Source organism: Pygoscelis adeliae, unplaced genomic scaffold, assembly GCF_000699105.1.
Source record: "Pygoscelis adeliae isolate BGI_AS28 unplaced genomic scaffold, ASM69910v1 Scaffold356, whole genome shotgun sequence".
NCBI lineage: Eukaryota > Metazoa > Chordata > Aves > Sphenisciformes > Spheniscidae > Pygoscelis > Pygoscelis adeliae.
Genome location: NW_008824949.1, coordinates 1,323,348 through 1,334,219, shown reverse-complemented (window position 1 = coordinate 1,334,219; position 10,872 = coordinate 1,323,348). Strand labels below are relative to the sequence as shown.

The 10,872-nt window shown below is 51.2% G+C and overlaps 1 protein-coding gene across 3 annotated transcripts in view; it reads left to right on the top strand.

Annotated features, from left to right (window-relative positions):
• Positions 1 to 10,872, top strand: part of SLC8A3 (solute carrier family 8 (sodium/calcium exchanger), member 3) — a 98,262-nt gene that overhangs the window by 81,614 nt on the left and 5,776 nt on the right. For 2 of the 3 annotated variants that reach the window (XM_009325588.1, XM_009325587.1), the window contains exon 3: positions 3,352 to 3,369. The exons of the other annotated variant lie outside the window; for it this stretch is intronic. In XM_009325588.1, the coding sequence (XP_009323863.1) occupies positions 3,352 to 3,369 (18 nt within the window). The remainder of the gene's footprint in view (positions 1 to 3,351; positions 3,370 to 10,872) is intronic. 3 annotated transcript variants of the gene reach the window in all.

Sequence of the window (10,872 nt, the reverse complement as noted above, 5' to 3'; positions counted from 1 at the left end):
CCCTGCCCACGGCAGGGGGGTTGGACTAGATGACCTGTAGAGGTCCCTTCCAACCCAAACTACTCTATGATTCTATGACTTCAGTTTGTGATCTGTACCTGGCACCAACATGCACATCACAGCAGGATTTCACCCCAAAGTACATATTGAAAACATGCAGCTGAAATCGTTTGTTAGTAATTAGCTTTTTTAGCAGCTAAATTCAGGTCTAAATTGTTCATTTTCAGGAGTGGCAGGGCTCTATGATTCTATGACTTCAGTTTGTGATCTGTACCTGGCACCAACATGCACATCACAGCAGGATTTCACCCCAAAGTACATATTGAAAACATGCAGCTGAAATCGTTTGTTAGTAATTAGCTTTTTTAGCAGCTAAATTCAGGTCTAAATTGTTCATTTTCAGGAGTGGCAGGGGAAGCAGAGTTCATGCACACAATTTTGACTTTGCCTAGTAAAACCCAGGCCTGCAGGGCAGAGAAATCCCAGTAAAGGAGGAACTGGGATCTAGAGCTGAAGCCTTTGGGACACCTACCCTGTCTGGGGGCACAGGTGTGTGTCTGCGCTTATGCCGTGCAAGGGTTAGGTGAGGGGTACTTGGGACTGCTATTTTGGATTTGACTGCGGAGCTGATTTTAGCAGCTCCCTGTAAGAATATACATGTCAAGCCTCTGAGACTACCTGAGATGCCAACAGTAATGAGGTGGCCTGGCTTGGCCCCATGAGGAGCGTGACGTGCAGTACAGGAGTGCAGGAGGAGGAGAGGTGCCCTGGTGAGCAATGGAGGGATGCAGCCCGGGCTGGGGGCAGTGGAGGGAGGCTTGTGGGATGGGAACAGCACAGGGGCCATTGGCGGGGCTGGTACACGTACAGCATCCCTAGATGGACTGTCAGGAAACATTACAGGTCACAGCTAAGGGCACATTAGCAGATGCATGTGCAGGAAGGAAGCTTTAGTCCATGAAATCATTTTCTTGCTTGCATGCACAGCATTCACTCAGAAATATAAAGATAAAATAATCCCTTGGCTTTCTGCATGCTGTATTCTTGATGTTTCATTCATAGCTTTATAGGCTTCTTCAAATACTCATGTATCATATCATAAGTGAAAGGGAGAAAAATAGTTCTTTTGCAGGCTCAAAAGCAAACAGGGAAAAAAATAAATTCAAATCCCAGAGCACTAGAATAACAGTTTTAAAAAACATGAGGAACCAACGATTTTTTTTAATAACCACAGTAGCTTAGGGGCCCAGTAATATTTCATTATATTAAATTTGAACACCGAATCAACCCATTGTACTAATGCTTGTAATTGCAAAGGCAAATTAAATTTCTCCACATTGTCTGGAGAACCAGAAGACCATGGAATAGTAAGGAGGCCACAGGTTAGCATGGAGATGCAGCAGGATGGAGCTACAAGGAGACTCAAGATTGGTGCTACAAGGAGCAGTGACAGGCCTGCTGGAGACTTCCAGGCAGAGCTGTGTGGAGGACAGGAGGTTGTGTGGGCAGAGCAGGTTGTGTGCTTCTTGTGGCTCTGTGGCACTGTGCGTGCTGCAGAACATATTCACGAATGGTTCCCCCAAAGGTTTTTGACTCTCAAAAGGAATTGACCCCAAAACACAAGGTATGCTCAATAAGGAGCCTCTTCTTTGCCCCTTCCCCTTTCACTGTGCCTCTACCTGTCTGCACGGACAAGGGAGATCTCCCTGAGTGCCCAAGGTATTTCCAGCCGGGGAGATGGATAGGTGGATGAAGACCTTGACTGGGCCGATGCCTCTCCACATGCTGTTGGGAAAGCTGTGCCCGTGGGTGCTGCCTGACGGAGCAGAGATGTGACTGGGAGCCAGGACTCAGGATTACTTTCCCCAGCTCTGCCCCCAGCTCTGCGCTGTGTGACCTTTGATGAATCGCTTAGGAAATCACTTTCAAACCAGCACAGATACAATTAGGTGCCTCTGTATAAAAGTGCCTGCTTTTCAGAGAACTGAACCGGCAAGCCTGGGTAAATTAGCACTTTTGGACTCCAGCCCACTTCTGAGTTTACAAAATGTTCCCTTTAGCCTCTCTTTGCTTGCTTCACCATCTGTCAAATGGGGCTGTTAATACTGACTCAGTCTTTGTACAGAGTTTTAAGCTTCTGAGACTAAAAGTGCATGATAATGTGTTAGTAATTACAAGACCGTCATCGCATGCAACCAAGTCTTCGGGGACCAGTTCTCTGTTTGAAGGACAGGTAGAAGTCAAAGCTAAGGCACAGAGCTGGTGCTTGGCCCCTCTTAAAGAGGGTTGGAAATTTTTGGTATAGGGACTTTCCTGGAGTTAGTTTGAAACTTGGATGCAGGCTGTGGCTTTCTAGGGATAACACCTAAGAGAGATCCAGCCAGATGTTTCTTTGTGACAGCTCCGGGGAATGGGTAAATCAAGGCAGGGGTGGGCCAGGAGGTCACTGCCCAAGCAGCAAGAGGGCTGGGCTGTGCCTGTACAGAAAGTCAGGGTAAGGTCATCCCTTGCAAGGACCTTTGCCCCCTTCTCCTCCGTTTCTCCCACCTCTAATCTCACAGGACCACACAGTCACATTGCCTGGGCGGCAGCTGCATCCTGCTGCGATGACATTGCACGGCATGTGCCCATGCAGCACTGTCGGGCAGACCTGCGATTGGGAGCAAAGAGACCCAGGAGGACTCAAAGCAGTGATGCTTTACGTGTGTCTGTGCTCCTCTCAGCACCTGTGAGGCGCAAGATAGGTGGAGGCGAGCCAGGGCATCCCGGGGGATGATACACAGCTGCGTTACCCCCTGCCCTGTTTCACACTGGAGGCCAGCACCCCTTTTATCAACACCTTCCCCTGATGATGCTCTTAGTGAGCTGCCCATGGCCACCCTCTCTTCTCAGCCACCCATGGGTTTACAAGGGCCTCCCCAGTTGTACCAAGCCCCGCCACAACCACACACTCCCAGCTGAAGCAGGGGCACCCCTTATGCCTTCAGGTCAGTTTGGGTCACGTCAGGCCCCAATGGCAAGCGTAACTGTCCCCTCCACTTTTCCCTTCCCCTCCGTGCTGCTCCCCACCTGCATCCCACCTCTCTGCCTTCTCTTGTGTGGGTGGGGGGGGGTGACTTTGGGGGGCCAGTGCCCCGGTGCTCGCCAGCCTCCTCCCTGTCTCGCTGCCACAGGGTCTACCCCCCAGCCTGCTCCCGGCATGCAGCCCCAGCTAGCTCGCACACTGCCTTGCACCACGTCCATTGCTCACTGACGGCTGCCATCTGCAAAACCGCTTTTCCTCTGGGATATTAACTTTTTCCCTCTTTTCTTCTCTCTTCCTGTCTTTCTCGTGTTCTTCTCTCCCCACAGCCCTGCTGCTCACCCAAGGTAAGTGCTTTTTCTCCTTTCCTCTGCTTGCTCTGGCTCTGTTTTTGTCCCCTTTGGTCAGCCTCTCATGTTTCTGTTTGCTGTGTTGTCGACAACTCCAGCTCATGGTGTTCACGTCCAGCAGGAACTGGTTAAGAGCAATGCATCAAGAACATGACAGTGACTGATTGACTTCTAAGAGCCTTCCCCATATTCCAGATTTTTCCCTGGGGTTTTGGGAAGTGACCCGGACAGGGTTGCAAAGCAGAACATGCAGCTCTGGCTGGTCTGGGGCTGTGACTCGACCCTGTCCTCGGGCAGCTCTGGGGCTTGGGTTGTGCTGACGCACCGGGGAGCACGGGGCTTTTCTGCAGGGGGGTGGCACTCCTGGGGTGCGGGGCGGTGTTGTCTGGGGTGGGTGAGGGTGCAGGGCTGCGCAGGTGTCCCCTTCCCATGCAGGATCGGGCCATGCATCACCCCTCAGTGCATGAACCTGGGTGCTCTCCACCTCCCGCCCTTGGGGGATCCCGGGGTGCACTCAGTGCCAGGGCAGTGCTACCAGGGCACGACAAGCATCAGCACCATTTCCCTCCTCACCCTCAGCTCTGGCTCTGCACTCTTCATCTCCTGTCCCCTTAATACTGGAGCCCCGGCTTCCTTGCCCAAAATCCCCGTTATGCCAGTCTCTCTTGATCCCACTGCGGTGTGATGTACAACTCCTGTATTTTTCTTATTCCTTCAATTTCAGATATGATTACCATTGAATTTGCACTAAAGAAACATTTGTCAAAATATAAGGGCAGGCATGCAGGGTGCAGAGAGGAGCTCGAGTCTGACAGGTTTGCAGGCAGAGCTGAAAACCAAAGTGTTCATCACGCCTGAGCTGTGCTGCAGATCAAAGGAGCAGCATCTGCCGTGCAATCTTCAATCTCTGCTCCTTTTCGGAGGATGCCAAATCTTCTGCGCAGGGGATGGCCTGAGCCCATCGGATATCGGGCTAATTAGGAAATTGCTCGTGGCAGGCAGAAGTCCCCAGCTCCCCAAATATCAGCTTAGGGTGTTTACGGAAAACTCCTCTGAGCGGTTTGGATGTTTCCCTTTGTTACTTCTTCAGGTCCGGGAGGACAGAAAATAAGTTGAGCACAGCCTCCTTCTCAGTAATTTCATTGCTTTAATTCAGTAGCTGCCTAATTTGATCAGAACCCTGGGAACCAAATAATTTCTATTAAAATAACATAACTTTCCTCCCTCTGTTGTGATCCGGCCTGATTGCTTTTGGCAGCTGTTACTAGAGAACTTGGTCACCAGCTATGGAAAGTTGCTTTCCAGTTAATAAAGAAAAGCCTCCTCTCTGTCTGGGAAGGGGGGTTCCTGGGGTGCCCCCCTTGCCGGGCTGCCCCAGGGTGCCCTCTGTGTGTACGTGGCATGCTTGGCCCGTGGTTCAAGCTTGCGGTGCTCGGCCCCCGCACGTGCTTCAAGCTAGTGGCCGTCCGGCGAGCAGAGCCCCTCTCGCTGCAGAGGCACGTGCTGGAGTGTCACTCAGCAGCGATCACGGCTAATGCACAGGGAGAGGAGTGACGTCCTCGTTTAGTCCATGTCATGTTAGATTTAGATTACACAGACGCACAGGAATCTTTGTAAAAAAACTGCATTATTGAACGTTTCAGTGGAATCTGTCGGTCCCGCTCCTCATCCCCTCCCTCCCAGAGCACAGCTTTTCCCCGGCAGCGCCCCTTTCCCTGGGGCTGCGTCCCTGGGACCGCTGGGCACCCTGCCTCTCCTCCGCAGCCCTGGGGCGTTCGCTCTCCTGGGGCACCTCTTCGGCGGCTCCTGCAGGACCAGCAGCAGCACGGCCCCCACTCACTGCGGTGGCCCCATCTCTTTGCAGAAGCCCTGGGATGCCCAGATGGATGAGCCCAAGTGAAAACGCCTCTCTTGTCCCAGCAGCCCTTCCCTGGGGGTAAATGGGAGACGCTCTGACCTCACCCCCGCCTTGCAGAGCCTTTCCTGGGAAAACAGGGCTGTGAATTTTAGACAAGGCAAAGTAACTAGGCAGGGGAGAGCCTTTGGCACAGGTTCAGCTCAGCGTTTGTTTCCTCCAAACGGGGTCTCTGAGTCAGACTTGCAAGGCTGTGCAAAGCTTTTGAAAGCCTTGCTTGGCCAAGTGTCCTCCCCCAGCTGTTGGGGCTGCAGAGAGCCGCAGTAGTACAGGGTGGCTGTGGAGTGACTTGAGAGTCAAAGCTGGGTTTTTTAACTGCTCTGATGCATAACCTTTTGTATTGGCTCCCTATACTCTTTTTACAGGTAAATACCAAAGTGCATAGTTACTCCAGTTGTCCCTGCCATTGCCAGCAGCGGACAAGCTGCTCTGGTGGTCTTTCCAGCCTTTGCAAAAGTCACTGAAAGCCTGAGCAGAGCCTTGGCTTGCAAGTTTTTGGGCTCAGGAGGTTCAGATATTTAAAGGGGTGAAGAATTATCTAAATGGTAGATACTTCTCTACCCTCATTTCCACATATTCAGTCAGATCAAAGAAAATATTTCCACATATGTTTCTTTACTTACGCGTTAAAACTCATGGGTCCACCTTGCAGTGGGAAAGACTGGGGAGCAGAGACACCAGTTGACTGGCCTGTCGGGGACAGTCACATCAACAGCAATCTCAAGGCAGAGCCAGCAGTGGAATAATGCGCAGTTCCCAGCCTTGTGCCTTAGCCTCCCTCTCATGAATGTGCAGCATTTCCCAGTTAGCAGTAAGGACACTAGGGCATGTATATGGATGTATCACGCCTCAAAAATAGCTTCCAGGGCTAAGTAAGCAGATTCCTCCCTTTTTAGAAAGCAGCCCAGGCTGCCGGTGCTTGTGCATGTGCATGTGTTTCAGTAAAGGGCATATCCATATGCTAACCTCAAAAGCCAGAGTGTCTTTTAGCCAGCAGTCTTCCCCAGTTGTGACTGACGGCTTGACAGCGCTCTGGAGAGAGGAACTCATTCATGCTCACTGTTTACTTTGTTTAGCCAGGATTATATTTTATTGAGCCACAACAAAAAAAAAATCCCATTTTAATTGTCGTTTTAATTTCTTCCTAGCAGCGCAGTTCCCAGAAGGGCTGACCTTCACGCAGATACATGCCCGCTCTAGAAATGGATGGAGATGAGATAGCTCGAGGGGTGTGAAATGGCCTTCATAGCAATCTTTCATGAATACATTGTTGGTTTTAATCCAATCTATTCAGCAAGTGACAGGGAATACAAACTGGTCCGTGGCTGTTTGGTAGTCTTGCAGCATTGCCTAGGAAATGGGTAGCTACCCCTCTAACTGTTACAGGGCCTTCCCATTGACTGTTTCAGCTCAGAAAGTGTAGTGGCCAGATTACCCCAGGGAAATGGGCTTTGATTTATGATGTGTCCAGAGGGCCACAGGCAATGTCCAGTTCCCATTTGGTCCCTCCGGTTTTAAGGAGGTTGAGCTAGCAAGCACTGGTGGAGTGCCTACCTTCCAGGAGCAATGCATGATGTGGGAACACTGCTCGGTGCTCCCTTTCCCCTGGAAAAAATAAGAGGAGGAGGGGATCTGCTTACAGTATTTTGAGCCCAAGAAACTGCCTATCATGTGTAGTCGGAAAGCACTTTGCAAATAGCTGCAGATTGAGTCCCAGGATGGCCCTGCAGGCGTAAGTCGTTCTGCCGGTGAGAGAGCTGAGTGAGCATGGCAGGGACATGCCCAGCAGGGCTGCAGAGCACGGCAGTGGCAGGACCATAAGTAGGAGCTGCTGGCCCCCCCTCGTCTGTCCTACCTTTAAGGGTCTGAACTGACCCTGAATGAGGCAGAATAAGTGAAAACATGGAGTGGTTTAACCAAAACCCTCTCCTCACTTCTTGCAAGCAAGTGTTGGGTCCAGCCTCTAGCGGGTGTCAGCTGTGGCCATTGCTACAGCCTGGGCAAAAGTGGACTTCATTCTCATTCCTCCCACCCAGCCTTTGATCTTACCAGACCTGTTTGTCTCCCCTGCTTGTAGCATCTCCTCAACCCATGGGCTCCCTGGCACAAGGAGCAGAGTACCTTGGTGCAGCACCTGGTGCAGCAGCCCCAGATTGGCTAGCCTTAGCAGCCTGTGCATGCTCCTGTAGCCCAGATAGGTTGCTAGCACTCGATGGTAGCACACACCTATGTGCCAGAGCAGGCAGGATTTAGGGGACCTTTCTCTTCCCACCCTCCCCTTCCCGGGGAGGAGGTGGAGGCAGCCCAGGAGGTCCTGGCAAGCTCCTTTTCTTGCTGGGCATAGACAGACCTTAACCGGCTTAATTAGGGTTGACAGCAGGGAGTCCAGGTTGCAGTCCACATTGAAAAGTAGGTACTGATGCTGATACAAACAGAAATCAGGCTAGTTAATAATTAAGCTGCAGCTTAGCAGCGTTCACCTTGACAGACTTGACCTTCCAAATTAGAAGTCTGTCTCTCCCCCCTGCCTCCCGTGTTTTATTTATCACAGCCCTTGATAGTCGTCTTTGCAGGGTAACGCACCAGGGTGATGTGTGACACACCTCACCTGTCCCTGCTTCCTGGAGGAGACCTCCAAGACCCCCATCCCTACACCCGGTCCCTCAGGAGATGGGGGCCTGTGGCTACCATAGCCCATGTGGGAGCATGCCCCACGCTTGCTGCAGAGACAGTGGCCTCCTGTGCCTCGGAAGGCAGGCTGCTGCACTGTGCTGCTGGCTGAAGTGCTTCCCTGAAAGGTAGGAGCATCAGGAGTGTGCTCTGCCATTGGGATGTTGCAAGCGTTTATTCCCTTTCAGCTGTTGGATCTGTACACACAGGGCTCAACTCAGTCTCAGCATCCCATGGGAACAGATAGACCCAGCAGGCCTGGAGCAGGTTAGGGTTGGCGTCTGGTGTTTTGCAGAGGTTGGCACTGATTCCTGCTACAGGGTGCTCAAGTGTCCTAAATGGTAGGTGAGGAGAAGTGGCGGATTCATGTACGTGTTTTGTATTGGTCTTTGGAGGTGCTTAACTCTCCCCTTAATTGTATGGCAAGTATAGACTGGGGCAAGAGTCACGTCAACTGGACTCTTAAGCTTGTCCTTCCTACCACAAATGGCACTGCTTTAACTTCAGAGGGCAATCAGCAGCCTGGTATGTGGCACCTATGGATCGCTTGCATGAGTGCATCGAGCAAGATCCAGCACAATATTGGTATGTGACTCAAACTCTCTCTCCTACATTAGGGTAGAGGCTCAGTGAAAATACAATGGCAGGTTCAATGTTTTCAGCTGCACCTTTGAAGTTTGTTAGAGTTCTGCACTTTGCTTTCCTGTTGCACATTCACAAATGTGACTGCTTTTTAATGAGGCATGAAGGAATTACCTCCTTTTTTCATTATCTGCAAGCTTCCTCTATTAACATTTCTGTGAGGTACCCATTTGGAGATGCTGCCTATACCTGTTCTCCTGTGGTTTGCTTGCAGCTGACATTGAAAGACTTAGCCTGGCAGTGGTGTTCAATCAGCTGCCCCCATAGGACATCCTTGACGTGCCTTCTTGGGCAACCATATTTCTTCTCTCTGCACCCCAGTTCACCGTATTCACCGCAAAGGAGCTGGTGGTGACAGCAGGGCCTCCATTATTCATGTCTCGGTGGACGTGCTGTCAGCCCACTGCAGGTCTCTATCGCTGGCCAGCTTGTCCCTTCACTGTGAGTGGCCTACCTAGGGCTTGAAGGTGCCTCTGGTGGCACTTCTTCCACTGACAAGGTACCCTCTGAAATAGCGCAAGTCCCACAGCGCCTTCACTTTGGTGGAGTGCCCGGTCCCACACTCATCCTGCGTCCAGCCCCCAGGTTTAGAGCAATCTGTCCACTCCTGGACATGGACGTGTGACTTGATTTACACTAAGAGCTGCCTGGCAAGTGATTGCCATGCTCATCAAATCAGTAGGTGATCCACAAGTGGCTTGAAGAGACAATTAAGCCACCTGCCAGCAGTCAAAAGTCCTGCCCCTGGCCATGGACACAGCCTTGGACCTGGCGAACAGTCGGAAGAGATGGAGCAGGTGTCCCTCCTCAGAGGAGGGTATCGGGTCTCACGCTGTCCTGCCTGGCATAGGTACATAAACCAGCATGAGCAACTTGCCAGGTTCTGGGATAAAGCCATGTTGGATACCGCTCCCTACAGGGAGGAGAAGGCATTCTGCGCTGTGTGTGCTTACAGACCTGCCTGCAACTCAGCCTTGCCTAGATAGCTAATACCTGCATGAGGCTCCATGTTGTCTTACCACGCCAAAGGCTTTCGTCAAATCAGTTAAAGTGGGGACCGAGGCTTCGTTGCGTTGTTTCTCCTGCAGTTGTTAAACTGAGGAAATTCTGCTCAATATTCCCCATCTTCAGGGCAGCTCTTCTGATTCCAGACATTTGCTTTCTGTGCTATGCAACTGCAGCCAGTAGGTGACAGCCCAAGGGACTGTGCCACCAGCTGTGACCACGCCACCAGCTGCGACCGCAGCTTTTCTGATGTAGTTACTTCCCTGCGAAGGTTGTAGTGAGCCAGACTATCCCCGAGTCCGGGGTTTGCAACCCTGCTGGGATGGCTGCTGTGCTTTTGCTCAGCTCAGTACTGTCAGCACATGTCAGCACATACTCAGCTCATCTGTCAAGCTGGGCCTTGCAGAGCTGAGGGTGCCTCTTCCCCTGAGCTTCAGGTTATGGGGGAGCTCAGACAGAAGCGAGCCATGTACATGGTACGGCAACTGATGTGTAAGCACCTGCATTTTCAATGATGGATACAGCTTGTCATCTTCATACACTTCCAGGTAGAGGCAGAGACTGGACTTTCTCGATCTCTGTCTTGGAAAAGACGATGTAGATTTCATCTAACTCCCTGCTCAAGTGAATATAAGTAACTTGAATCTTGTTCTTGATCATGTTCATGTCTCCAAGTGCAGCATAATGCAGAACATTTTGTCCAGTTTCACCCGTTCCCGCACTTTCACAGCTCAGTTGCCTCCTCCCCTCTGTGCTTGCTTGGCCTTTGCCTGCAGTTGCCCCCCTTACCCCTCTGGCATCCTGCATTGCCCAGCCGCACTGCCTGCCTTCTTCTCCAGGTGCTGTGCTCCCCTGTCTCAGTATTTGTAAACTTTTGGGGATTCCCAAATCCAGAGTACGCTGTCTTTGAGCTAGGCAGTGACGGTTTTGATGTACGTCATTGATTTCAAATGATGGATGTAGCTGCTTCTGCTTCTGTCATGGGTTATAATAATGTCACCTGCCACAGGAGCTGTTATGTATTTTATAAACTCTGCAAGACTTGCAAGGCTTACAGTCTTTGCAATCAATCTAGCTGTGTGGATGAAGAGAAGGCCGAATTTATAACTAGATTTCACTGGGACTTTATAATTTCTGTGTGATTTTTGGTACAGAGTATGAGGTCTGCTGGAGCCCACATGGGATTAATCACATCTGAGGCATTACCTGGGGTGTTTGTAAACTCTACAGGAAACCTTGGGTAACATCTGACCCACAGCACAGCAGGA